Source organism: Chrysochloris asiatica, unplaced genomic scaffold (genome assembly GCF_000296735.1).
Source record: "Chrysochloris asiatica unplaced genomic scaffold, ChrAsi1.0 scaffold00261, whole genome shotgun sequence".
NCBI lineage: Eukaryota > Metazoa > Chordata > Mammalia > Afrosoricida > Chrysochloridae > Chrysochloris > Chrysochloris asiatica.
In genome coordinates, this window is record NW_006408779.1 from 247,003 (window position 1) to 272,111 (window position 25,109).

Genomic DNA, 25,109 nt, shown 5'->3' on the forward strand with positions numbered 1-25,109 from the left:
CTTCATGTTGTCCAGCATAAATCTTATACCATCTTCAGAATTTTTTATCCTTTTTTGTGTTTGTTCTTCTATCCTAGTGGTATTGAAAGACCTGTCTTCCAGCTCGCTGATTCTTCCTTCCATCTCATCTCTTCTATTCCTCTGCCCTTCCAGAGTGTTTTCTATTTCTGCCATTTTGTTATCGATTGTTTGGACCTCTCTCTGTAGGTTTTGAATTGTTTCCAATGCTGTATCTATCTTGTCTGATTGCTCTTGTAGCACTTTCCTGACTTCTTCCTTATTTTTCTCAACTCCATTGGAGAGTGTTTTGAAACATTGATCATCATCATTTTTGTAAATTCTTTCTCAGGCATTTCCAAGGCCTGCCCTCCTTCCATAATGGCTTCCAGGTCTACTTCTAGGTCATTTGTCTCAGATACTTTATTTTTTTTCTGGACATGTGCTGATATGGTCATCTGTTTTTGCTTCTTGGGCATGTTTGCTGTTTATCTGTGGCCCTAATACTTAAGTGAGTATGTATTTTGGTGCTTTTTAATACTTTATGATTGTTTCCAGGGAGATGTGATCAGGATGTGGTCTTCCCTTTTCCCTCTTCTTATTGCTTAACTCAGAGTGACTTTCACAGTTGTTGTCTATTTCCCTGGTATATGTCTGTTGTTATTGGTTCTTGCCTGGGTTTTGGTATTTTATAAGGTGTGATTGCAGCTTGGCTTTTTGGCAGTGGTTGCTGACTCTTCCTGTGTACTATAGGGAGACAGAGAGTCCTCCAAAAGCAAAAGGGAGGCTATGTAACAGCCAGACAACTGTCCGGTCAGGGAAGCCTTGGTATACTTCTTTATGGCTATAAATTGACCTCTGAGTCCCAAAGGTATTGGTATGTTGTGTTTACAGTCTCATTTGATACTAGAACTTTTCTTATTTCACTTTAAATCTCTTCAGTTACCCAGTCGTTTTTCAGCAGGGTGTTAGTCCGTTTCCAGTTACTTGGCTTTACTCCTCTTCTTCCTGTTACTGATTTTTACTTTTAAGTGCTGTGATCCGAGACAATGCTCTATGTTGTTTCCTGGTTCTTAAAATGATTGAGGCATGCTTTGCGGCCTCACTTATGGTCCCTGGAGACTGACCCCGTGTAAGCTGGAAAAGAAATGTCTATTGCGGTTTTGTGGGGTGGCATGGTCTGTGTATATGTTTATAAGGTCACGTTGGTTGATTGTGTTGTTTAGATCTTCTGCATCTTGTTGAGTTTCTTTTCAGTTACTCTGTCTTTCGCCAAAAGTGACATGTCACTCTCCTTATTGTTCAGTTGTCTGTTTCTCGTTTCAGCTCTGTTAATGTTCGATTTATCTTTTTGGAGTTCTTCATTGGTTGCGTAGATACAAGGGAGGTAAAGAAAGTTCAGTGAAAAATGTCATTATCTTTTAATTCCAGCATTCCATGAATTTTTTGGCATTCCCTCATGTTAATCATGACCATGCCTTCTAGCTGGATTGACCCCTTAAGGGATTACGTAATGTCCTTCCTTGTCTCTTACCCTTATTTTTGTCTGGAAGTCTGTTATATCAACATTCCTGCTCTTTTTTGAGTGCTGTTTGCTTGATTTATTTTTTCCGCCCTTTGATTTTTAGCTCATTTTATCCTTGTGTCGAAGTTCTGACTCTTGCAGACAGCATATTGATCTATTTTTTAAAAATCTATTCTGCCACTCTGTGTCTTGATGGAGCGTTTATTCTGTTTATACTCAGTAGTGACTATCGATAGGTGTGAATTTACTGCTGTTTTTTTGTTGTGGTGCTTGTGTGTGGTGCTGATGATGGTATCTTTGTGCTATATGCTTTTCTCCGCTGAGTTGTTTTTGTTAATGGATTGTTATTCTCTTCATTGCTGTTCATTTTGTGTTTACTGAGATTTTATGGTTTTAATTTTGCTGAGGTTTATTAATTTTCTTTGTGGTTACTCTGAAATTTGCTTTTATTTTCCTATGATCTAGGCAGTCTGTTCTGTTCCATCTTGATGTGTCCCCTTAACATCCTGCATGGATAGAAGTTCTGTAATGAACCATTTATTCCCTCTTTTTGTATCAAAAGTTGTCATTATTTAAAGATTTGTGTTTCTGGCTCCCTGCTTTCAGCCTTGTAGGTTTTTTATTGAAAACTCTGGGTTGTTTTCCAGGTGCAGTTTTTCTGTGTGTTAATTTGATATTGTTGATTAATGTCAACAGTGTTGTTGATTCTTTTCCCAAAGGACTCATTTTGGTATTTCTTGTAAGGTTGGTCTGGTTTGATCAGAATCCCTTACTTTTTGTTTAACTTGAAATGTTCTAACTTCGCCTTCCTATTTTGACAGACTGTGTTGCTGGATGTGAATCTTGGTTGACATATTTTTTCTTTCAGTGTTTTATATATGCCTTTCCATTACCCTCTTGTCAGCACGGTTTCTGCCAGGAAATCAGAGAGCTTAGTCTTACTGGTTCTCCTTTGTAGGTAATTTTGGTTTTCTCAAACTGCTTTCAGGATTCTTTCCTTGCTTTTGGTTTTAGAAAGGCTGTCCTGGTGGCATTCTTGTGTGCACTCCCCTGTGGGGTTTATTGTGCTTCCTGGACAGGTGGTGTTTCATCTTTGTTGCTATTAAGGCAGTTTTCTACCAGCAAACCTTTGACAATTCTGTTTGTTTTTTCCCCTCTTCCTCTTGTGGAATGTTGTACACACATAATTTTTTCCTCTTTTCAGTGTTCTACATAACTGTTAACTCTCTTCATTGTTTTCTTTACTATTACTGTTTTTCTGATTTCTCCTCATATAAATTGGTATCAGTGGATTTGCCCTTTAATTCATTGATCCAGTTTTTTATCGATTGAATTTTATTTCTCTTTTGTCCTTCTAACGTGTTCCTCATCTCCAACATTTTAGCATGAACCTTCTGGATTCCTCTTGGCCGTTTTGTATGGTTTCTCACTGTGTATTGGTTTTGTATGGTTTCTCACGGTGTATTGGTTTTGTATGGTTTCTCACGGTGTATTGGTTTGTTCAGTTTGCTCGTGTTGATTTTCTGAATTCTCTGAGGGTATTGACTGGTGATGTGTTGTAGGATCAGCACTGGACTGCTAATCCGCAAGGTCAGCGTTTCAAACCCACTCTCCTTGGAAACCCTATACAGGGTCGCTGTGAATTGGAACCGATTGGATGGCACTTAACACCCGATGTGTTTCTCTTAGCTTTATTTACGGTGTCCTTGATTGCTTGGGGGCTCTTTCTGTCTTTAAAATTCCTTTCCAGTTTTTCCATTGAAACAGAAAGTTGATAAGTGCCCTCAATATGGCTCAGAATCATAGCAACCTGTATAGGGTTTCTGAGGAGCATCTGGTGGGTTTGAACTGCCGATCATGTGGTTAGCAGTGTAGTGCTCGTCATTCAGCACCACACGAAGACTGTGTCTCTCTCTGTATATATACATTGTTTGTTGTTGAGTGGCCTTGAGTTGGTTCCGACTTGTTGTGACCCTGTAGGGTTTCCGAGGAGTGGCTTGTGGGCATGAACGCTGTATTTGTAGGAGCCCTGGTGGTGTAGTGGTTACACGTCAGGCTGCTAAGCCATTGAAATCCACTAGTGCTCCGTGGGAGAAAGATGAGGCTTTCTGGTCTCATCAAGATTGCCAGCCTCAGATACCTTATGTAGGGTCGCTGGGACTAGGATTCGATTCGATGGCAGTAGAGTTGGGTTGGGTATTTTTTGATGTTTATGTTTTGATTGGTTTCACTCTGAGTGATGGTTTTGACATATCCTGGGTGCAATGTAGGGGGTGGGGCGGCTGCTGGCAGGAGTGGGGGTACCCGGCGTGTGATCCGTGTGTACTTGTACCCGACTGTGGTGGTACAGGGTGTGTGGCACACGGTGTGTACAGATGTGTGTGCCCGTCTATAGAGGCAGTGGGCATGTGGTTCTAGCATACTCACGGTCCATGTAGGAAGTGGGTGTTTGGTATATACTGTGCGTGTGTGCGCAGATGTTTGGCCCATGATCTGTACATAGGCTGCTCCGCCTGCGGGGTGCACCCCGTGTGAGCGTGTGCGTGACTGGGGAGCTCTGGTTACTTGGCGTGCATCTACGGGAGGTTGCTCCAGTTTCCTGGTGGGAGTCTACAGGGTGTGTTCTGGGGCCAGGCAAGAGAGAACTGTCTCTGGTGGCCCTTCACTGGTGTGGACCTGGTGTGCTCCTGGGCCCATACAGCTGGTGGTCTGCCCCTACTGGATTCACGGAGTGGGGGCCGGCCAGAGTCCAACATCTCCAGCCACCACCTCAGAGTCGGTCACATTCTCTTTGTGGAGCTGAGGAGGCGGTTGGCCAACATTATCTGAAGTGGAGAAAGTTTGACAATTCTGTGTAAAGTTGAAACAGAGTTAGTTGTATTAAGGACAGAAAGGTGTTTTGAAAACCAGGAAAAACAAAGACTCCGAAGCTCTGGACAGAGGGTTCCGAGGGACCGAGAAAGGTAAACATAGGCCCTGAAGCTCCGGACAGAGCACTTCAGGAGACCAAGAAACAGGGAAAGCTAGACCCCAAAGCTCTGGACAGAGTGTTCCAAGGGTAAGGTGGACAGAGAATGAGTAAAATTGATGAAAGACCCAGCCTGTAGTTAGGGATGCATTTAACTGGATTAGGTTTAGAAGGTTGTAGGTAACAGGATCTTCGTTGAGTACCTTTTGCAAGAGTTGATCTATCAGGAGGTGGCTGCCTTTACGTTTCTTGGAGTGTGTAAAAAGAAGCAAAAACCTCTATACCTAGAACTATGTATATTGTTAGAAAAATGCAACACACAGAGTTAGGGGTGTCTAAGAATACAGCTTACTCATGAAAATCACATGCGGAATGGTCTCCACTTACCATCAACTGTTCCCAACTAGAAATCTGAAATAAACTTGGTAATATTGTGTGGAAGCAATTTGTGTTCAGGTTCAAGGTGTGATGGAAATGTTTACAGAGTGTCAGTCTGTGTTAGTGGAGGAACCAAGTTAGTGGAGGAACCAAGTTGGTTGAAAGACGCAGAAGGAAAGGGACTAGGAGGAGAGATTTGGCACAGGCCTCAGCTAGAAGTCGCAGTTGCATTGAGAAGCCTTAGTTTTAAAATGCTCTTCCTCTTTTGGTCCAGAATCCCTTTTGAGAATTTGATGATCACAGTTAAGAGTCCTTCTTCCGTTGCGTGGACTCTATTTTTACCTTGCTTCAGTGAGTCATAACTAGAGAGGGTTGGTTTTCAGGTCCATCTTCCTGGGTTCTGATTATTCACGAAGGATTAAGTCCTGTGCGGTGATGTGGGAATGACAGATGACTGTTAGTTGTTTTCAAGCCTCTAAGACCCCTGGTACAAAACTCTAAGACCCCCGGTACTGCTGGAGTGCTCAAGCCTCGGGCATTGTTAGAGGAGCCGCAGAGAGGGATCACACTTGTTTTCACTGTAGGGTTTCTGAGACGTGAATCTTTATGGGAGCTTCTTTTGAAGAGCAGCTGGTGGGTTTGAACTGCAGACTTTGTGTTGACACCCCAGTACCTAATCCCCAGTGCCACCATGGCTCCTTATTATTAAAGAGTCAGTTTCGATGGTGTGAATTACGGAGACTTTAGTAGAGCCAGCCGAGATGGGCAGGAGCACTGAGAGAGACTGACCACAGTCCCTAAGTGATGAGTGGACTTACATGTCCACAGTCTTTGTCTATGATACAGTCCTCATGAGTGGGGTGGAAGGCTGTGGCACCGTTGGGTGGTGATGTAACAGGAACATTTAAGGAGAGTGACAGTCCAGTGTGGACTATCGGACGTCACCAGTGAGAGATTAAAAGGACGCGATGATCTTTCAGCGTTGTGGATGTGGATGTAACCAGGAAGCTTGTTAGTACACTTTCTAAATGCTTTGTGCTACTTGACATGTGATGTTTGTTAGATCAGATTCCTCCTTGATGTGCTACAAGGAAATGCAACAATTCTCTTATCTAATACGACCTTGGCAGGGAGTTTAAAGTGTCCTATTCTTCTGTCAACTTGGCTATGTTATTACAACGTGCTGTTTCCACAGACATGGTACAAGTAGGCCTTTTAAGCTAGCAATCTCATAAAGCCAAGATAAATTTTGGAGGAAGCTGTAACCTAAACCAGGTGTGTTGTGTTTTCAGATAGGGTTATAGTATCTCTGGGAGTCCTGGTGAGGTGCTGTAAAATAAGCATCAAACTGCTAACCGCAAGCTCAGTGTTTCAAACCCACCAGCCTTTCCCTGGAATCCCTATAGAGGGACACTATGAGGCGAAGCTAATTTGCTAGCACTTAGCAATAATAGTATTCCCGGAGGTCGTGAGTAGATCATTTCATCTGGCTTGAAATGCTGAGACTACCAGAATTTCATATGGCCATGGATATTTACAGCAAGTCCTAGTTGTGCTATGAGTCGGAACCCACTTGATGGCACACAACAACAATAAATTGTCCTAGAGTGTACTGACCAACTGCCAGCCCACCACTGATACACAGTAAGGTCCAGGCACCTACGCTTCTTAGTGTTGTTGTCAGGTGCCATTGAGTCGGTTCTGACTCACCGTGACCCTATATAGAGTTCCCAAGGAATGGCTGGTCCTTCTGGTCAGCAGTCTGGTGTTTCTCCGACAACTCCATACCAGGATTCCATTAGAGTCTGTGATTTACTAGACTAATGGGATCCTCTCCCCATGAATGTATATCCCCCCTGGGCACAAATCACAAGACTTCCAGTTTAGCTGTTTGAGAAAGGGCTGGTTAGGGTAGTTTGTTCTCAGGGACTTGCTACAGATAGACAGGTATCCAAATCGTATTTGGTTTGTTCCCCCCCACCCCCAACACACATTTCAGAAGAAGTTGTGCTATATAATGACTATTTTTACACTCAAGCAACTTGTAGGCAGTATCTGACACATCTTTATAGTAAATAAGAGACTTTATACGTGGGACGGGGTATCAGTCCCACTCTTCAAACCAGTTTCAAATATTGTAGTGACGCTGTTGTTATATGGTTATGTTCTGACTCATAGGACCCTAAAAAGGTTTCCAAGGAGCAGCTGGTAACAGAATGTGTTAAGGCTGAAACAGTCGACTTTAGTTAAAATCATTGTGGTTAAGTTGAAATGGGGCACTTGGGGAAACTTGTAGTTTAACACATACAGCTCATTCAAAAGTCAGGTTGAGGTTTGCTGATGGTTTGGGAACAGGACTACCATTAGATATTGGAAGAGCAAATTAATCTATAAAAAAGGAAATTTTTGCATGCGATTAAAGGTATAACAATGGAAACTATGCAAATAGCAGCAGTATTGGTCTTTATGTTTACTTATGTTGGTAGACAAATATAAGGAAATCTTACTTTAGATAACCATCTTAGAACTCCTGATGTGGTGCTACAAGGTGACTGCAAGGTCAGCTGTTTAAGCCCATCAGCTCCTCCTGGGAAACCCCATAAAAAAGGGTCTCTATGAGTTGGAATCGATTCATAGGAACGAAAGAATGAAGAAAGTAGCGAATACATCAATAGCGATTCTTACTAATCATTATTAAACAAACTGCAGAAATAAACTTGTCCAAAAGGTGGTGGTAAACAAGAAGTAATTAATCTGACATTCCCATAGAGTCTAAGTATTACACGGAACACTTGTCACTAGACTGCCCTGGCTTCCTATGGGAGGTGAAAGCCTGGTGCAGAAGTCGTGGGCCTAGAAGCATCTGCCCAGGTGTCGGCTTGCTCCATGATTGCTCCTTGGTCAGTGTGGGATTTTAACTTCTGGAATGTCCAAATAGCATTGATTGCCCTATTTTAATTGAAACAAACACATCCAAGGTTTAATGCTTTTATGTTTAGCAGCATAAGTGCAGGGACTTCAACAAATAAAAAGAAGAGCAGCATTTCCCCACAAACTTTCTGAAGCCCCTCATATCAGGAAGGAGTACTACATGCAGCCCTTTGATTTACACTCACTCGTCTGTGCCTCGCTATGAGTCGAAACCGACTCTCTGGCACACCACCATCACCACCATCTATGCCCAGACATTTGGAAGACAGCTGTCAGACCTACTAATTGGAAGAGATCCATGTTTTGTGCCCATTCCACAGAAAGGGGACCCAACGGAATGCAGAAATCACCCGACATTATCATTAATATCACATGTAATTACAGTCATTGGAAAATATAACCTTAGTGATAGAAACTTATAAGACCAATGACTTCTTCACTGCAGATACATTTTTCAACAACATAAAACACAACTACACACATGGACCTCAGCAGATGGAATACACAGAAATCAAACTGACAACATCTGTGGGAAGAGATAGTGAAAAAGCTCCATATCATCAACCAAAACAAGGATAGGGCAGACTGTGGAACAGACCATCAACTGTTCATATGCAAGTTCAGGCTGAACTGAAGAAAATGAAAACAAGACCGTGAGAGCCAAAATACGATCTTGAGTATGTCCCACCTGAATTTAGAGATCATCTCAAGAACACATTTGATGCATTAGACACTAAAGACTAAAGACCAGAAGAGATCTGAGAAGACATCAAGAATATCATACAGTAAGAAAACAAAAGGTCATTCAGAAGACAAGAAAGAGGGAAAATTCCAAAATGGAAGTTAGAAGAGACTCTGAAACTTGCTTCTAGTGCAGAGATGCTAAAGCAAATGGAAGAAGCGAGGAGGTAAATGAGTTGAACAGAAAATTTCAAAGGGCAGCTTGTGAAAACAAAGTCAAGTATTATAACAAACTGTACAAAGACTTGGCGTGAGAAAACCAAAAGGGAAGAACACGCTCAGTACTTCTCCAGTTGAGGCAACTGAAGAAAAACATTTGAGGCTAGACTTGAAATATTGAAGGATTCTATGGGTAAAATATTGAATGATGCGGAAAGTATCAAAAGAAGATGGAATACACAGAGTCACTGTACCAAAAACAAATGGTTGATGTTCTACCATTTCAAGAGGTGGCATATGATCAAGAGCTAGGATACTGAAGGAAGAAGTCCAAGGTGCACTGAAGGCCCTGGCAATGAATAAGGCATCAGGAATACATGGAATGCAAATTTAAATCTTTCAACAAACTGATGCAATACTGGAGGCACTTACTCATCTATATCAAGAAATTTGGAAGATAGCTACCTGGTCTACCAATTGAGAGAGATCCATATTTGTACCCATTCCAAAGAGAGGGGACCCAACAAAATAAGGAAATCATCAGACAATATCATCAGTATCCCATGCAAATAAAATGTTGCTAAAGATGATTCAAAGACAGCTGCAACAACATTGACAGGGAAATGCCAGAGGTACAAGCTGGATTCAGACGAGGACGTGGAATGAGGCTGAAAGCAGAGACTCACAGAAAACCCACACATTTACCTGTGCTTTACTGACTATGTAAAGGCCTTGATTGTGTGGAACATGACAAGCTATGGACAGCATTATGGAGGGGGAGTATGACAGAACACTTAATTGTGTCCATGAGGAACCTGTACATAGAAAAGGTCAAGAGGACACTGAATGGTTTAAAATTAGGAAAGGTGTGCACCAGGGTTGTATTCTTTAACCATACTTACTCAATCTCTATGCTGAGCAAGTAATCCAAGAATCTGGGTTATGTGAAGAAAAATGTGGCATCAGGATTGGAGGAAGACTCATTAACAACCTGAGATAATGCAGATAATAATACCACCTTGCTTGCTGAAAATGAAGAGGACTTAAAATACTGATGAAGATCAAAGACCATAGTCTTCAGTATTGGTTGCATTTCAATGTAAAGAAAACCAAAATTGTCAACACTGAACCAATAAACAATATTCTTATGAATGCAGAAAAGACTGAAGTTGTCCAAGACTTAATTTTGCTTGGATTAACCAACCATCAACAATCATATAATCAGCAGTCAAGAAAGCAAATGACGAATTGGATTAGGCAAATCTGCTGCACAAGACCGCTTTGAAGTGTTCAAGAGCAAAGATGTCAGCTTGAGGACTAAGGTGCATCTGACCCAAGCCATGGTATTTTCAGTAACCTCATATGCATGCGAAAGCTGGACAGTGAATGAGGAAGACTGTAGAAGAATTGCTGCATTTGAGTTACGTTGTTGGAGGAGAATATCGAAAGTACCAGAGACTGCCAATATAATGAACAAGTTGTTTAGGAAGAAGTACAATCAGAATGCCCATTAGAAACCAGGATGGCCAGATTTTGTCTCTCATACTTCAGACTTGTTATTAAGAGGGACCAGTCCATGGCGAAGGACATCATGCTTAGTGAAGTGATAGATCACAGAAAACAAGGATGATGCCCCGAAGGAGATGGATTGGCACAATGCCAGCAGCCATAGGCTCAAGTACAGCAACAGTTGTGAGGTTGGCCCAGGACTGAGCATTGTTGCTTTTCGTCTCATACAGATGCTATGAGTCGGTACCGACTCAGTGGCATCTAACACCACAGTGTCTTGAGATACTCCCACCAGTAATTTTTTAAAATACTAAACATTTCCTATCTCTCTTAAAAGTTGTACTGTTCATAATAGGTTCTAATTAAGTGGTATTGTAAGTACTCTGGTAACATTTTATTATTAGGTACATACAATCCAAAATTTTGTTCTTGGGTCTTTATGACAGCTCAGGCTTCTGTTTTGATCTTTTATCAAAAGAATCTGCCTATTGCTGAACAAAAGTGCTTCTGTAGCCGTGTGGCGCTCAGGGTTGTGGGTACAAAGATGACAAGTACGGCTTTATGAGGCCGATGGTGTGAGCGGCAACCCCTTTATTAGCTGTGTCATTACATGATTTCCCTGGACTTCCTCGGTTTAGGGAACATTCTTCATGCTGTTGTGCTGAAACTTACGGCTGCAATTTCAGGAGGGCGTGACAATGCATCTAGCAACTGTGTTATTAAGGTTCCATGTTGGACAGAAAGAAGCCTTCTCTGCTTTCAAAGCATTCTAAAATCATGGCATAGTCCACATGCATCATGAGGATCTGTGAAAACGTTCACAGATGTCCCTGTTGAAGTTGTGCGGGCTTCAGTTAAGGCCACCAGTTCAGCCTTTTGAGCTGAGGTGACTTCAGATGCGAATTGATACAGATTACAGGGATGCAGCTCCAAAAACATCAGCAAGTCAGTTCAGATCTGAGCTTTTAAGGGGGCTCCTCTGACATCTTTATGAGGCATCACTAATTGCTGAGTCATCGTTTGGACACCTTCTTCTCAGATGGAAAGAGTGGCAGGATGTGAGTTCTACTGTGGAGTCCAATGTTTGTTGCAGTCAAAGAATGGCTTCATGGGAGGTATGTCTGTTGGCAGGCAAATGTTGGGCACATTTAGCAAACTACAGAGAGCCTGTGGACCGTGACCATCTAAGGAATTTACAGTGATGACATCTGCAGTTAACTGTGTTTGAGACAAATAAGAAAAGTATCATGGACTTCTAGAAGAATAAACAAATCATTTGTATTGGAAGAAGCCAGAATGGTGAGACTCTCATACTTCAGACATACTATCAAGAGGGACCAGTCCCTGGAGAAGCACATCATGCTTGGAGGGTTAGCGGAAACGAGGAAGAACCCCAATGAGATGGATTTGACCAGTGGCTGCAGTAACGTGTCAGACTCAAGCATAGCAACAATTGTGAGGATGGTGTAAGACTGGGCAGTGTTTCCTTCTGTTTCATCACAGGGTTCCTGTGAGTCGGGACAGACTTGACGGCACAGAACCACAGCAGCATCTATAGTACATTCCACATGTTTAGCTGTGAGAGGATCCTCTCTCCTAACTGGTCAAACTGTTCTGACTACTGTGCTTTTGAGCTAGTAAACCTAATGTTGTTGTTGTTGTTGAGTGCCATCAGGTCTGCCCTGACTCCGTGAGGCCAGTAAAGGGTTCCAAGGAGCAGCTGGTGAGTTTGAACCATCGACCTTGAGGTCCTGCACTTAAGGTACAGCACCACCCCAGGACTCCGTGAAAGCTAGAGTCGAGGTTAAGGTGCCCTTTGCTCTTTAGAGAGAGTGGAACTGAATTTGGTTCAGGCTGAGTCAGCAAGGAAAAACTGAGGATCCAGTAAGATCAAGGAAGCTTGGAGGTTGGTTTTCTTTTGCTTTCTGGGGGAGCTCTGTTCTCTCAGGGTTATGGAACTACCTTGGGCACAGATGAGCTGTCCTAGGTATTTATCCACAAGTTGAGTGCAATCTGTAAATTGATCTTTGGATACTTGTTTTTCCATCTTGTAGAATGCTTCTTTAGAGAAAGAATCGATGAACAGGTCCTCCACCTACTGAAAAGCAGGGAGCTAGGAATGAACTGGAGTGCTTGTGAGTTTACACGTAACGTGGGAAACTAAGTAGGGGGTCGGGTGGCTCTCTGAAGCATCACTTTCTGGGAAAATTGTTGGCCTTCCTAAGAAAAGGCAAATCAGACAGCTCTGATAGCATAGTGGTTATGAATTGGGCTGCAGTTCGAAACTACCAGCTGCTTCACGGAAGAAAGATGAGGCTTTCTACTCCCATAAAGATTTACAGCCTCGGAAACCCTGTACAGACCAACTTGACGGCACTTAACAACAACTGCATGAATGCAAGGGAATGCTTAGAAAGGCAACACAGAGGTCTATCACGGTGAAAGATGTGGACGAGGGTATACAGGGTCTGGGGGGTGGCGGCGGCTATGTGCCATGGAGTTGGGTGCCAATTCCTAGCATCCCTGCGTAGGGTTTCCGAGGCTGTAAATCTTTATGGGAGCAGAAAACCTCATCTTTCTTCCGCAGAGCAGCTGGGAGCTTCAAACTGTTTCAGGTTAGCAGCCTGACTTGTAAGCAGTACACTTCCAGGGCTCCTGATACAAGGCCTAGTAAGGGAATTGTAAGGTCTTTGGACAAAAATTCTTGCATTATGTCTGTGGGAGCGCAGTGACTTTGATGATAAATACTGAACTGCGAACCACAAGGTCGGTAGCTTGAGGCCACCAGCCACTCCATGGGAGAAAAGATGGTGTTCTGCTCTTGTAGTGGTACTCGCTATGAGTCGTAACTGACCCCATGAAATAATCACAACAATGGGGTGGCCCCATTAGCTTCTTATCTTAAAGGACACTGTTGAGATTTTTTGTAGGGGTTTGGAAGCATCACCTGGAACCCCAGTTGGTTCAGCAGATGACACTGCCTCCATCACAGGCCTTGTTAGCTTTATGTAGCATCTGGGACGGAGGAAGAGCCCCTTTCAAACGGAAGGCTTAGTCATCTACAGCGGGTGACTCCCGTCAAGTCGAGTGTTGAGCTGGGACAGTGTCCTCAGCACTGGTCTCTTGAGTCATTATTCCCTATTTGGGGGTTGGCTTGTTCAGACTTCATCTTTGTCATTAAAGTGCCAGTGGCAGTTCCGGTCAGTCCGAGAGGTCTCTCCCTAACAGCATGACAGAAGTACTGGGTCTAAGAAGAAAGTTAGCAGCTTCAGGAAGGCCTAGTCATAACTGTTGGCACTTACGTATCCCGGGGTAGAGGCTTTTGTAAAGGTTTGGGGTTCGCTGCAGATCGAGTAGCTCTGGGGTTAATGGAGAACTCTATACATTTTTAATAAACAGTTAAAACAATTTCACCCCAAGGATCCAGATTTACTACAGGAGAAACCTCCGTTTGTTCCCTGGAGCCCTGACGTCACACAGGTTTGGTTGCGGGAACATCCTTGTGCATTTTCAAATGTAAATATTTGATTTCCCAGTGGCCTGGATTCTTGTAATAAAAGTATACTTTCTTTGGATTATTGTCATCAGGGAGTTCTGTAGCTGTTGCAGTGGCCAAGCCATTAATTTGTCTCATTTTGTTTTAGCCTTTAATTCATGACCTTGCTTTGTTCTGCTATTAAATTTGAGCAAGTTTAAAGGCCAATTCTGTTAACTCTCAATAGTAACAAGTTCCCAATTGAGTCTCTGCTTTGCAACTAGTTCCAAAACGCTTGTCCAGCTATCTTCTAAACTTAATCTAGAATGCTCTGCATAAACTCTAGCGAATTGTCCCAATCATTACAAATCATTCCATCCCAGGTCTGCAGGGAAAGGCCTGTTCAGTGGCATTTAAAAGGGCCCCAGCATTCCTCTTAGGGCTCAGGAGGCAGCAACGTTCCTGGTGTGGTGCTGCGGGATAATGCACTGGACCAAAAGGTCGGCGGTTCAAATTGACCAGCCGCTCCTTGTAAACCCTAAACAAGGTCACTGTGAGTCAGAACCGACTCGAAGGCCCTTAACAACAAGCATTCCTGGCAAAAGCCCTCTGACTCATAGGTTTGCCAGCTTTCCCTGGTCCTAACAGCCTTTGCATGGGTTGGTATAAACCAGCAAGTCCTAGTTCATTAAAATTCTGAAAATTTCAGAAAGAAATATTTATGTATCTTCTGCTTTGACCCATGGGGAAAAGTTACCTTAGAATATTTATTTGCTGTCTCCAGTGGTTTAACTTTAAAATATTTATTTTCTGTCTCCAGTGGTTTAACTTTAAAAGACATTTCAGGTAAAGGGTGATATTTCTTTCCTCTGGTAGATGAAATTTGAAAAGTTGTTTCAGGAATTGGTTTACAGATTGTACTTTCCCTGTCTAGAACAAAATGGTGTTCAAGACAGAGGTATTATGCCAGCCAAGAATTGTCTACCCAGCAAAGCTGTCAATCAAATAGGACGGTGTAATCAAAACATTCCAGGATACACAGAAGCTAAGGGATTTTGTCAAAGCCAACCAATCCTGCGCTACAAAGTATCCCAAAGGGATGTCTATGGACTGAGAACCAACAAGAACAGACAACAACCAGAGATTGACATACGTGGCAGCAACTGCCGGAACTCAACCGACAAATGGAAGAGTTGACAACAGAACAAAACTGTAAGAGTGAATTCAGAGGATCTGGGAGGTCAGTCTATGATCAAAACAATTACAGTGTGAAAGAAGGTAAACACATAGGAACAGCGATCCAGGTAGTAAGGAGGTCAGGTAGATTACAGGATAAAATAGACTGTTTTAAATGGAGGAAAAAGTTAATAGAATATAAAGGTAACCTCAAAGAAAATTAATACTTCACAACATACCAAGAAAATGAAAATTCAAGAGGAACATGGAAACATTAAAACTATGAAGAAACTGACAAGAAAGAACACCAAAAACATGAACTCAGCAGAGGAAGGCATGCAGAATAAAAATTACCAGCACCACACACACAAAAAAAACATAATGACAGTAATTGATTCATACCTATTGATAATTACACTAAATGTCAATGGATTAAATGCACTAAATGCACCAGTTAAGAAAAGGAAAGTGGCAGAATGGAAAAGAAAATAAGACCTTACACACGAAGACAGAAGTAGACTAAAAGTTAAAGGATGAAAAATAATATACCAAGCTAATTGAAATAAAAAAATGAGCAGGAGTGGCAATACTAATCTCTGATAAACTTTAAGGCAAAACCAGCATAATAAATAATATGGGCATTGTTATTGTTGTTGTTATGTGCCGTCGAGTCGGTTCCGACCCATAGCGACCCTGTACAGGGTTTCCGAGGGTGTAAATCCTTACGGGAGTAGAAAGCCTCATCTTTCTCCCGCAGAGCGGCTGGTAGTTTCGAACCGCTGACCTTAAGGTTCGCAGCCCGATTCGTAACCACTACGCTACCAGAGCTCCTTTAATATGGGCATTATCTCATGATTAAAGGGTCAAATGAAAATGGTAACGTAACCAAATAAATATCTATATTCCCAATGAAAGAGCTCCAAAATATATAAAGCAAACTGTAATAGATTTGAAGAAAAAAATAGACAAATCTACAATAATAGTGGGAGATTTTAATATACCACATTCGAAAAAGGACAGACCAGCCGGAAAGCAACCTGACAAAGCTACAGAGGACCTAAACAGCACAATCAGCACCTTCTCAGACAACAATGCTATACAATTAGAAATCAACAATAGGAAGACTAAGGAAATACAGTCGAATACATGGAAACTTAATTTCAGTCTGGGAGCGGCGGTCCCTAGGACCATCAAGGGAGAAGAGCAGAGAGCGGGACCCTACCCAGAGAAGCAGTGATGCCTGAAATGGAGCCAGAGATGATGACGTGGAGAGATGGAGCAGCTGGAGACTTTAGATCCAGAGAGGGAGAGCGACTGTGTGCTGAAGACCTGGGGGGCACGGGGGAAGGATTGCATGGAGGGGATTGTAACCATGGCAATGAGACGATATACGATAGAATGAATGTAAAACTAATGTTCTCCCATGTAAACTATCACATAATTCACAATAAAACATTTAAGAAGAAGAAAAAAATGAATAACAAGGAAGCTGCAAGCCACCAGATAATATGGCTGAACCTTGAGGACATTATGCTGAATGAAATTAGTCACAAAAGGACAAATATTGCATAAGACCATTATTATAAAAGGTTATGAAAAGATATCCATACTAAAATGGGGGTGGGGTGGGGACGGACATTCTATGAAGGAAGAAGAGCTACGAGAAAGCAGGGGAGCTACCAGTGCGGCTGGAGGCGCTGAGGGGAAAGCCGGTGGCAGTATTAGAAACAGTCCTTGTTTTGTTAACTAGTTTTGAAACAGTATATTATAAACTGGCAACTTTATTTTCTGGATTGCCTTCAGAAGTCGGTGGTACCAGTGAAACTCTAAATTCTACTTGGTTTAATTCTGGAACCCTTTTGTGCTAATTGATTGCCCAGAAAAGTTAATTTGGAAAGGTCAGTAGTCCCGTGAAGAAGCCACATATTTTCTGGGCTATCTTTACTTGGTGGTGGTGGAGATGTGCCGTGGAGTCGCTTCTGACTCATAGCAACCCTATATATATATACAGGTTTCTGAGGCTGTAAATCTTTACAGGAGCAGAAAGCCTCATCTTTCTCCTGATGATGCCATTTACTGAAAATGAAACAAATGGCAGGACCTTCGTGTTTACTTATAAATTATGTGAGAGCTCCTGGTGGGTCTTCTCTGTTGTTGGATTTGATGCTACCCATTTCCCTGGTAGACTGAACACTGAACATGCACACCAGATGTAGTCAAAACACTGCCCTGTGTTATTTAGGACAAATCCAAAGGATTTCTGATTCTGTAGCACCCCAGATCTCAAGTTTGAATCTGAATTTCTAAGTAGGAAACCCTAAAGATAGTTTCCTCTGCTGGTGTCCAGGTTCATAAATAACCAGGCTACTCTGTTTCCTTGGGGTGGGAGTACTTCCTATGGGGGATCCATGGGGTTGGAGAGGTGTGCTAACTTTTCAGATGCACGGTCATGTGCAGCAGGGGGGCTGGGTGGGGGGGAGCCTAGTCCTCCTGATGGGTCATCATCACTCGCCCTAAAGTTTAATAGCATATAGTGGCTGGCCCTCAACATTTTATAAGGAAAGTCTTCCTCTACAATTAACCCAAAACCAAAATGGAGAAAAGGGCAAACACATGCAGTCCTGATAACATTATAAACATGAAGGCAATAATAATAAGGCAGCCTCAGAGAGCAAGTGGAGGCCTGCACTCCAAGAGGTACTCACCCCAGTGGTTCCCACAAGTCTGCCGGAAAAGGAGCGCACGATGACTTGGCTGGGGCTCATGTCTCAAGGTGACACTGGAGGGAGCTGTCTTCTAGGTCTTGGTGCTGACTCCAAGTACTGCTGCAGGAAAGGATTTACAATTCTGTTTAAAGTGTAACCAAAGAGCTTTCTTCATCACAGAAAGTCATTTTGCAAACTAGAAGTAAGTGTCAAGAAGCTCCTGACAACATGCTGTGTGGAACCCAGAGGCTGAGAGAGGCCAGAGCCGCAGTTGGAGGCGTATGTGGGGGTGTTTCTGATGGGATGAGGCTTATACAGTTGGCAGGGGGCAGGATCTTGGTTGGCCGCCTGTTGCAAGAGTTGACCTCGTTAACAAATCAAGTATTAAAAACATTCAGTGAGAGTTGTCTAATGGTGTATCTGTGGGAAGGCGGTGGTGCTGTAGTATAAGCACTGGACTTCAACGTACAAGGTCAGCAGTTCAAGCCCACAAGCTGCAGCCTCGGAAATCCTAAAGAAGGTCGTTATGAGTTCTAACCAATATGACAACAAAAACATTTCGTGTACCTTAGTCACTGGTGGTGGTGGTTATGTGTCGTGGAGTCGGTTCAGATTCACAGCGACCCTGTACAGGGTTTCTGAGGCTGTAAATCTTTATGGGAGCAAAAAGCCTCATCTCGTAACCGCCCAATTCGTAACCACTACGCTACCAGAGCACTGGTACTGTGTGTTTAAAACCGCGTGTAACCCTGTTCACGCTGCACGATCTCTCCCTGACATTGGCTGTTTCTAACCACAAGTCTGAAATAGACTGAGGAATGTGGGAAAAACCACTTTTTTTCTGTAAAAGCGATTCATATTCAAGTTAAAGGTATAATAGAAATGTTTTCAGCGGTGCCAGCTGCACCGTAGAACAAAGTTGTTTTAAAGAGAGAAAATGGGGTCCAACCCAAGACGGCAGCCTAGGCAGGCACACGCGGGGGCTTCAGCGAGTTGGTGGGAAAATTCCATTATGTCTTAATTCCATTTTTCCATGGACTTTCTGAAGCCCTCTTGTGCTTTGTCCCCAGCATACACAGACCGTATGCTGTGCCCTAGAGCCAGTCTGCATAAAGTTAAAAACATTGACACCCTACAGAACATCTCAGATCATGACACTGTACACAACTCCAACTCAGCCATAGGAAGAACAAGGAGACAGCACCAGATGTATGGAAACTGAGTAACACTCTGCTTGAAAAGCACTGGGCAATTGAAGATGTGAAAAATGGAGAGAAAAAAGTTTTCGAATCATACCAAAATATTTTGATGACAGTAAAAGCAGTGCTCAGAGTAAAATTTCTAGCATTACAAACACGCATCAAAAAGGAAACCCGTCAACACCTTAACCCAGCATCTCCAACAATGCGAAAAACAGGAGCAAACAGGCTCCTGGTGGGATCGAACCTCCAGCACCGCACAATCCAGTGTGCCTCTGGAGTTCTTTAGACATCTGACAAGCATCAATCTATCACTAAGTAATACACAGATGTGGTAAGCCTCCTGAACAGTTTGCGTAAGAATTGTTATTCCGGTAGGAGATGGGAATGAGTATGGTTTTATGATAGAAACAGCCGATTTACTATAAAGGGTGTGTGTAATCCATAAAAATATCATTCTACTCTACCATATAAAGTCTGCTGTTTATACTGCCGGCTATAAAAAACATTCAGTGTTTAATTACGGGGACGTTTTCTTTTTAAACCGCCTAACCCTGTGTCTGAATCGTGGGTATCATTGGACTTGGGGGATCTGATGTTAATGTTAGTGAAGTGTGTTCTGGGTTCTGCCCTCGGCTTTCTCTGTCCTGACTCAGTCTTCTCATCACCTTGCGACAGAGATACTGTTCTGGTCCCTAAGGACAGGACTGGACAGTAATGCTTGGAGAACCTCACTCTTAAGCTTTTCCGAACCCACAAAAAAAAAACCAAACCTACTGCTGTCCAGTCGATTCCAGTTCCCAGCCACCCTACAGGACTGAGTAGGGTGCCCTGGGCTGAAATCTTTATGGGAGCAGAGCGCCTCATCTTTCTCATGCAGAGCAGCAGCTGGGGTTGAACCACCGACCTTTTGGTTAGCAGCTGAGTGCTTCAACCACATGCCACCAGGCCTCCCTATAGTCTTGGCTCATAGCCATATATAGCATAGGGATAATCAATAATCGCTGTTCCCTTTGTCTCTGATTCTCTTTCATGATCAGAGTTACTCCAGTTCTTACTCATTATGAAGGGCTTTGATATTAAAACAAGCCCAGTTTAAGAGCTCCTTTGCTAACCTAGATGTTTGGCAGAAAGGTGGGCACTTTGAACCCACCAGCCTCTCCTTGGGAGGAAAGGGACAGTCTTGGAAACTCTGTGAGAATGCAGGCGAGGAAAATGGGGACCATTAGTTCCTCATAGCCCGTGGGCGCAGAGAGGCTGGCTGGCTTTCCCGATGCCACACAGCAAGGTCAGAGCTCTCAGGAATTGCTGAAAGGGATACCACTCTGGAGCCTGGTAGTGATTCCTTGAACCTGTGATCAGAAGCTTCTCCCTGGACGGGAGGGACTGTGTTGCAGTGTTATCGAATTCAGACTTGGCAACTCTCACCCCAGTTTATTGGGCGGGGAGCGGGGAATGGGCATGCAAATCTGAGTCACTGTCAGAAGTAAAAGTGGCAGGGTTTGGCAATTTTAGGAAGCAGACTTGATGACAGCATTTTCTGTTGATGTTACTGTCTAGCTCTCCCCATCCTGTCTGCCTCTCCACGTCCCTCACTCCTCCTGGCCTTCATCTCTCCGTCGGTCTCTGGTTTTTGTCTTTCTCCTGCTGTCAGTCTCTCCTCTGATTTTTGTTCTCCCTGTCTGGCTCTCTCCATCGCTTTATATTTTGTCCCTCTCTCCCTCTTAGATCCATCCGTCTGGTTCATTGTGTCCCGCTCCCCCTCTTCCCATCTGTCTCTCCGCTCTCAGTTTTGGTCTTTGCCCCATCTCTCTCTGTCTCTCTCTACTCTCAGCCTGTCTTGTTCTGTGTCCCCCCATCTCTCTGGTGTTTGTCTTTCTGCTACATCTCTCCATCCCTGTCTGTCTGAGCTGTATCTTTGCTCTGCTCTGCCGCGTTATCCCCTGATCCCATCTCTCTCATAAAGGCATTGAAGACCATCCATTTGGGGCAGACCAGGAGGTTACAGAGATGCAAGGACTCATTTACAAACTCTCCTTGTCACATGCTCACGGCTCCTCCTTCCCTGGCTTCCTTGCAGGAGTTTGTTCAGCTGGCCAAGAGGCTACTCCGGGATCCTGCCTTTGAGAGAGAGATTGTGGCCAATGGGCGGGACTACGTGCGGACACACCATTCCTGGCAAGCGGAGCGTCTCACCTACCAGAGCCTCGTCAGGAGACTGGAGGGGGCTCCGGGGGGCGGGAGTCGGGCCGGCCAGCCCCCGCCACGCCCATCCTCATGAATCAGGGGCTCAGTGCCCCCAACACCAGGCTCACCCCAAACCTGGGCTTCTGTGTTTCCTCGGGGCTACCTTACCCGGCAGTGCTGACGGAACTCCATCAGCTGACAGGGGGGACTTGGATCACTACTGTGGGACCCCATGGGGTGGCTGAGGCTTGTTAATGAACCCCCTGCCTTTAGGGTGATTTTCCCACCGTTACAGAGACCACGGTCAGCTGTCAGCAGGTGCAGTCCTGGGGTGTCTGTAGTGGGGCACAAGGTGCAGACTCGGGAAGCACCAGCGCCCACAAAGTGCTCGGCCCTGTGGCGACCCGGCCCCGCCCCTGCCGCACCTCAATGCACCCATGGGACGTCTCTGCACCCCCTCCCCCCCAGTCTCTGCTCATGCGCCGAAGGCACTAGGAAAGGACACGTTTCTCAATAAAGCGTGTTGCCCTCTGCATTACCACACTGACCCGGTCGGTTTTGGAGGCGGGGTTCACCGCCCGGGTACACCCCCATCAGGAGCAGTTTAAAATCCAAATACAGAACCGCATCAAGATATATGAAGTCCTGCTCTTGACGTGCCCTCAAAGAGCCCTGGCCATACCGTGGCTGGTGTGCTGAGCTGCTAGACAGTGGTTCGAATCCAGCAGCCTGCTTCCATAGTTTACAGTCTCGGAACCCCTAGGGAGCAGACCTGCCGTGCCCTCTAGGTCACCGTTGAGTCGGAACCGACTCATAGCTGTTCCTTTAACTCACGAGGTGGATAGAGGCGCCGGCCCCACACCCACTTCACCCCCGGTTGCGTGTGATGTTTGCCACTGGGTCCTGGACAGGTTTACACACATCTAGATAAAACGGGGCAAAGGAAGCACTTTGCACATAGTGTCGTGTCACACATGAGGGGACTTGAAAAAGGCTGCGGAGAAGTGGAGCCGAGAGAAGGGCCTTGTTCTACGCATTCTCGGCTGCATCTTCAGCTGGCCATCTCTCTTCGCCCACTTCTACGTCCACACAGAAAAGCAGTCAGACAGCTCTTGTGACCTGACCGGTCCACCATCCGGCCCATACCGCTGCCCTCCACAGCGCCCCCTGAAAGTTTCGGGAGCCTGCGGGACAAGGGCAGTTGGCAGGACTCTGGACGGACACATGCCACCCGGGGCCAGAGCTCTGCTGTTGCTGCCGGTTTACAAGGACTGTGCCCAATCCTGCACCTTCCTCAAGGTGGGGTGTGTGAGCACTGAGTCGTGCCCGCATTCCAGACAGCAGGGATCCCCGCAGGACACCTCACACCTCGCTGTCACCTCCACTTTCCTGGACCCAGGCCCAGATGCCAGGGAAGCTGGGATGCACAGGCTTTCTGCTGAGAGGTGTGCCTGGTGTAGGCTCAGAGGGCCTGCTGCTCAGAAAGAAGCCATCTTGGCGGTGCAACATTTAAGCACCCTGCCGCTGACTGAGTTGGTGGTTCGAACCCAACAGAGGCTTCCTCCCATAAGATGATGGCACTGGATGGAGCACATCTACACTGTCCTATAGGGTCACTGTGAACCAGAATCCAATTCGCTGGCCAACAACAACAACTGCAAATCACGGAAAGAAGGTGGCCAACTAGCTGTGGCCACCAACCACCGAGATCGCACAGTTTGGAGTTGGCTTCTGAAGGGATGAGAGGAATCTAATGTTTATTAAGCACAGAACATTCTTCCATGCCAAGAAAAGTTTTTCCCTAAGAGTTTAATGATTTTAATCGACCTTTACGGCCCTCATGTTTTCTCCCCAAGACCTCATTTGTAAAACCAGCTCCCAGCCACCTCACAGCATCGATTACACTCTCAAAACCTGCAGATTTTCAATTAAACACACAGAGCCAAAGAGTGCATAGGCGTTCATCTAACTCACCTGCAAAGGTTCTTTGTGTGAGGTGAAAGGCAAACTTGGTAAACAAGATGGTATTAACTGATGGATTCTGTTAAAATCACGGTCTGGAACATCCTAAGAACAGTTCTACTTCGTGCTGGCCGTGTTCGGATTACGAACAAATTCTGTCCCTAATTCTACCTTAAACTCTGGTTGGTACTTAGATTGGAACAGCTACATGTGGTTAGTATTTAACACCAGCCAGGCACATGGTGGTGTGAAGTGCCCAGGAGGTCAGTTCCAACTCATAGCAACTCTGTAAGGTCTCCAAGGAGTGGTTGGTGGATTTGAACCTTCAACCTTGTGGTTGGCAGTCTGGTGCTGATCCTACAGCGTAAATGTACATTTCTCTGCATAAAAAACATTACATAAACTCTTCCAGATATACCCAAACATCAACATAATAATAATAATGTTTTGATGCATGTGGCAAAGTAGTGCTCATTTGTTATTACAAACTACTGCACATCACCTCAGATTCAACACAGTAGACTTTGGGGAGCTTGCTTTGTTATATATAAGCTGGATGTTCATAACTTGGGGGCTGCCTGTATAAATGGGATAATCCTGAGTCAGCATCAACACAACAGCCACTAATGATGACAGTGCCTGTCCCTAAGAGGCGCAAAGGCTACCACACTCAGCGGCTAACGGAAAAACTAGCAGTTCTCGTGCACTCCAGGTACTGTGTTGTGTGGAGCACAGTTTCATGACACACACAGGGCAGCCATCAGAATTAATTCTACTACATCTCACATGGACACGGGCTTCGAAAAGCTCATGAAGAAATGGACATTTTCCATCAACTTCTGTAGACCCCTCAGATATGTAGGTGTTTACATATATATTTGTACAAGATATATATCATTTACGTATGTATGAAGCCCCCTCATTTGTGTATATGTATATGTTTGTACAGACACAATTCATATGTATACATACACATCCCCCTTATAGATGTGTATGTATATATATGTACACACACACTTAACTATATATATGAAACCCCTACTATGTGTACATATACATCTATATTTGTACATACATATAATTTATATACATACAAAGCCTTCTCCTAGGTGTACATATACACATACACATCAAGCCCCCTCCTGTATGTGTGTTGTTAAGTGACATTGAGCCAGTTCCAACTCACAGTGACCCTGTAAAAGATTTCCAAGGAGCAGCTGGCCAAATATGAACCACCAACCTTGTAGTTCAAACCAATGTGTGGTCCACTGCTTGTCCTATAGCTCCACACCAGGACTCCATTTGTGCACACACACAAAGCCCCTTCCTATAGATATATGTGTGTGTACATATATATTTGTATACACAAAATCCTTTCTATGTATGTGTGTATACATAGACATACATATTTGTACATATACTCAAAGCCCCTCCTATAAGTGTATGTGTACATATACATATACACATACACACACAAAGCCCCTACCTATATGTGTACATATAAAGTTCTGACCAATCTTAATGTTCTGATTGTCCTGAATCACTGGGTAGAGAGATCTTGGGATGCTTACATATTTTCTGAGGGAGCCCATGAGTTAAAATTTGACCAAAACAAAGCAAGAATTCCCATTATAAGTGAGATGCAGAGGATGGGTCAAGATGGCAGATTAGGCAGAGAATGGGGCAAGATGGTGGACTAGTCAGAAAGGCTGTGGGAACCCTCTTCAGCAAAAGATATGGAAAACCAGGTGGGACAGGTTCAGAGCATAGTCCTGGAACTTTGGGCTTCAGATAAACAGATCAGGTGCTAACTGGGAGACAGAGTTGAATAAACATGGCAAGAAAGGAGGTGACCTGATTTCGAGCAGCCAGTGGGATCCACCACAGCCACCCTGAGCATATGTGAGCTGATTATAATACAGAACATCTTTTGTGTTGCAGAAGTCCCCCTGTGACTCACAGAATAAAGGTGCAATTTTCTTTTTCCAACCTCCTCTCCCCTAGATTAAAAATTAAAGGAGGGAAAAAACATATTAAGCTAATTATGATTTAAAAAACAAACCAACCAAAGAACAGGAGAGGCAATACTAATCTGACAAATTTTAAGGCAAAAACCAGCGTAAGAGACAAGGACGTCTGTCATAATAAAGGGTCAGTTGGACATGAGCACAAAACCATAAAATCTATGCTCCCAATG

The 25,109-nt window shown here is 44.1% G+C and overlaps 1 protein-coding gene across 1 annotated transcript in view; it reads left to right on the forward strand.

The window, feature by feature from the left end:
- Nucleotides 1-21,044, forward strand: part of GLT1D1 (glycosyltransferase 1 domain containing 1) — a 109,027-nt gene extending 87,983 nt beyond the window's left edge. Inside the window, exon 12 of the mRNA XM_006874078.1 lies at nt 20,844-21,044. Within this exon, the coding sequence (XP_006874140.1) occupies nt 20,844-21,044 (201 nt within the window). The remainder of the gene's footprint in view (nt 1-20,843) is intronic.
- The last annotated feature ends 4,065 nt before the right edge of the window (nt 21,045-25,109 follow it).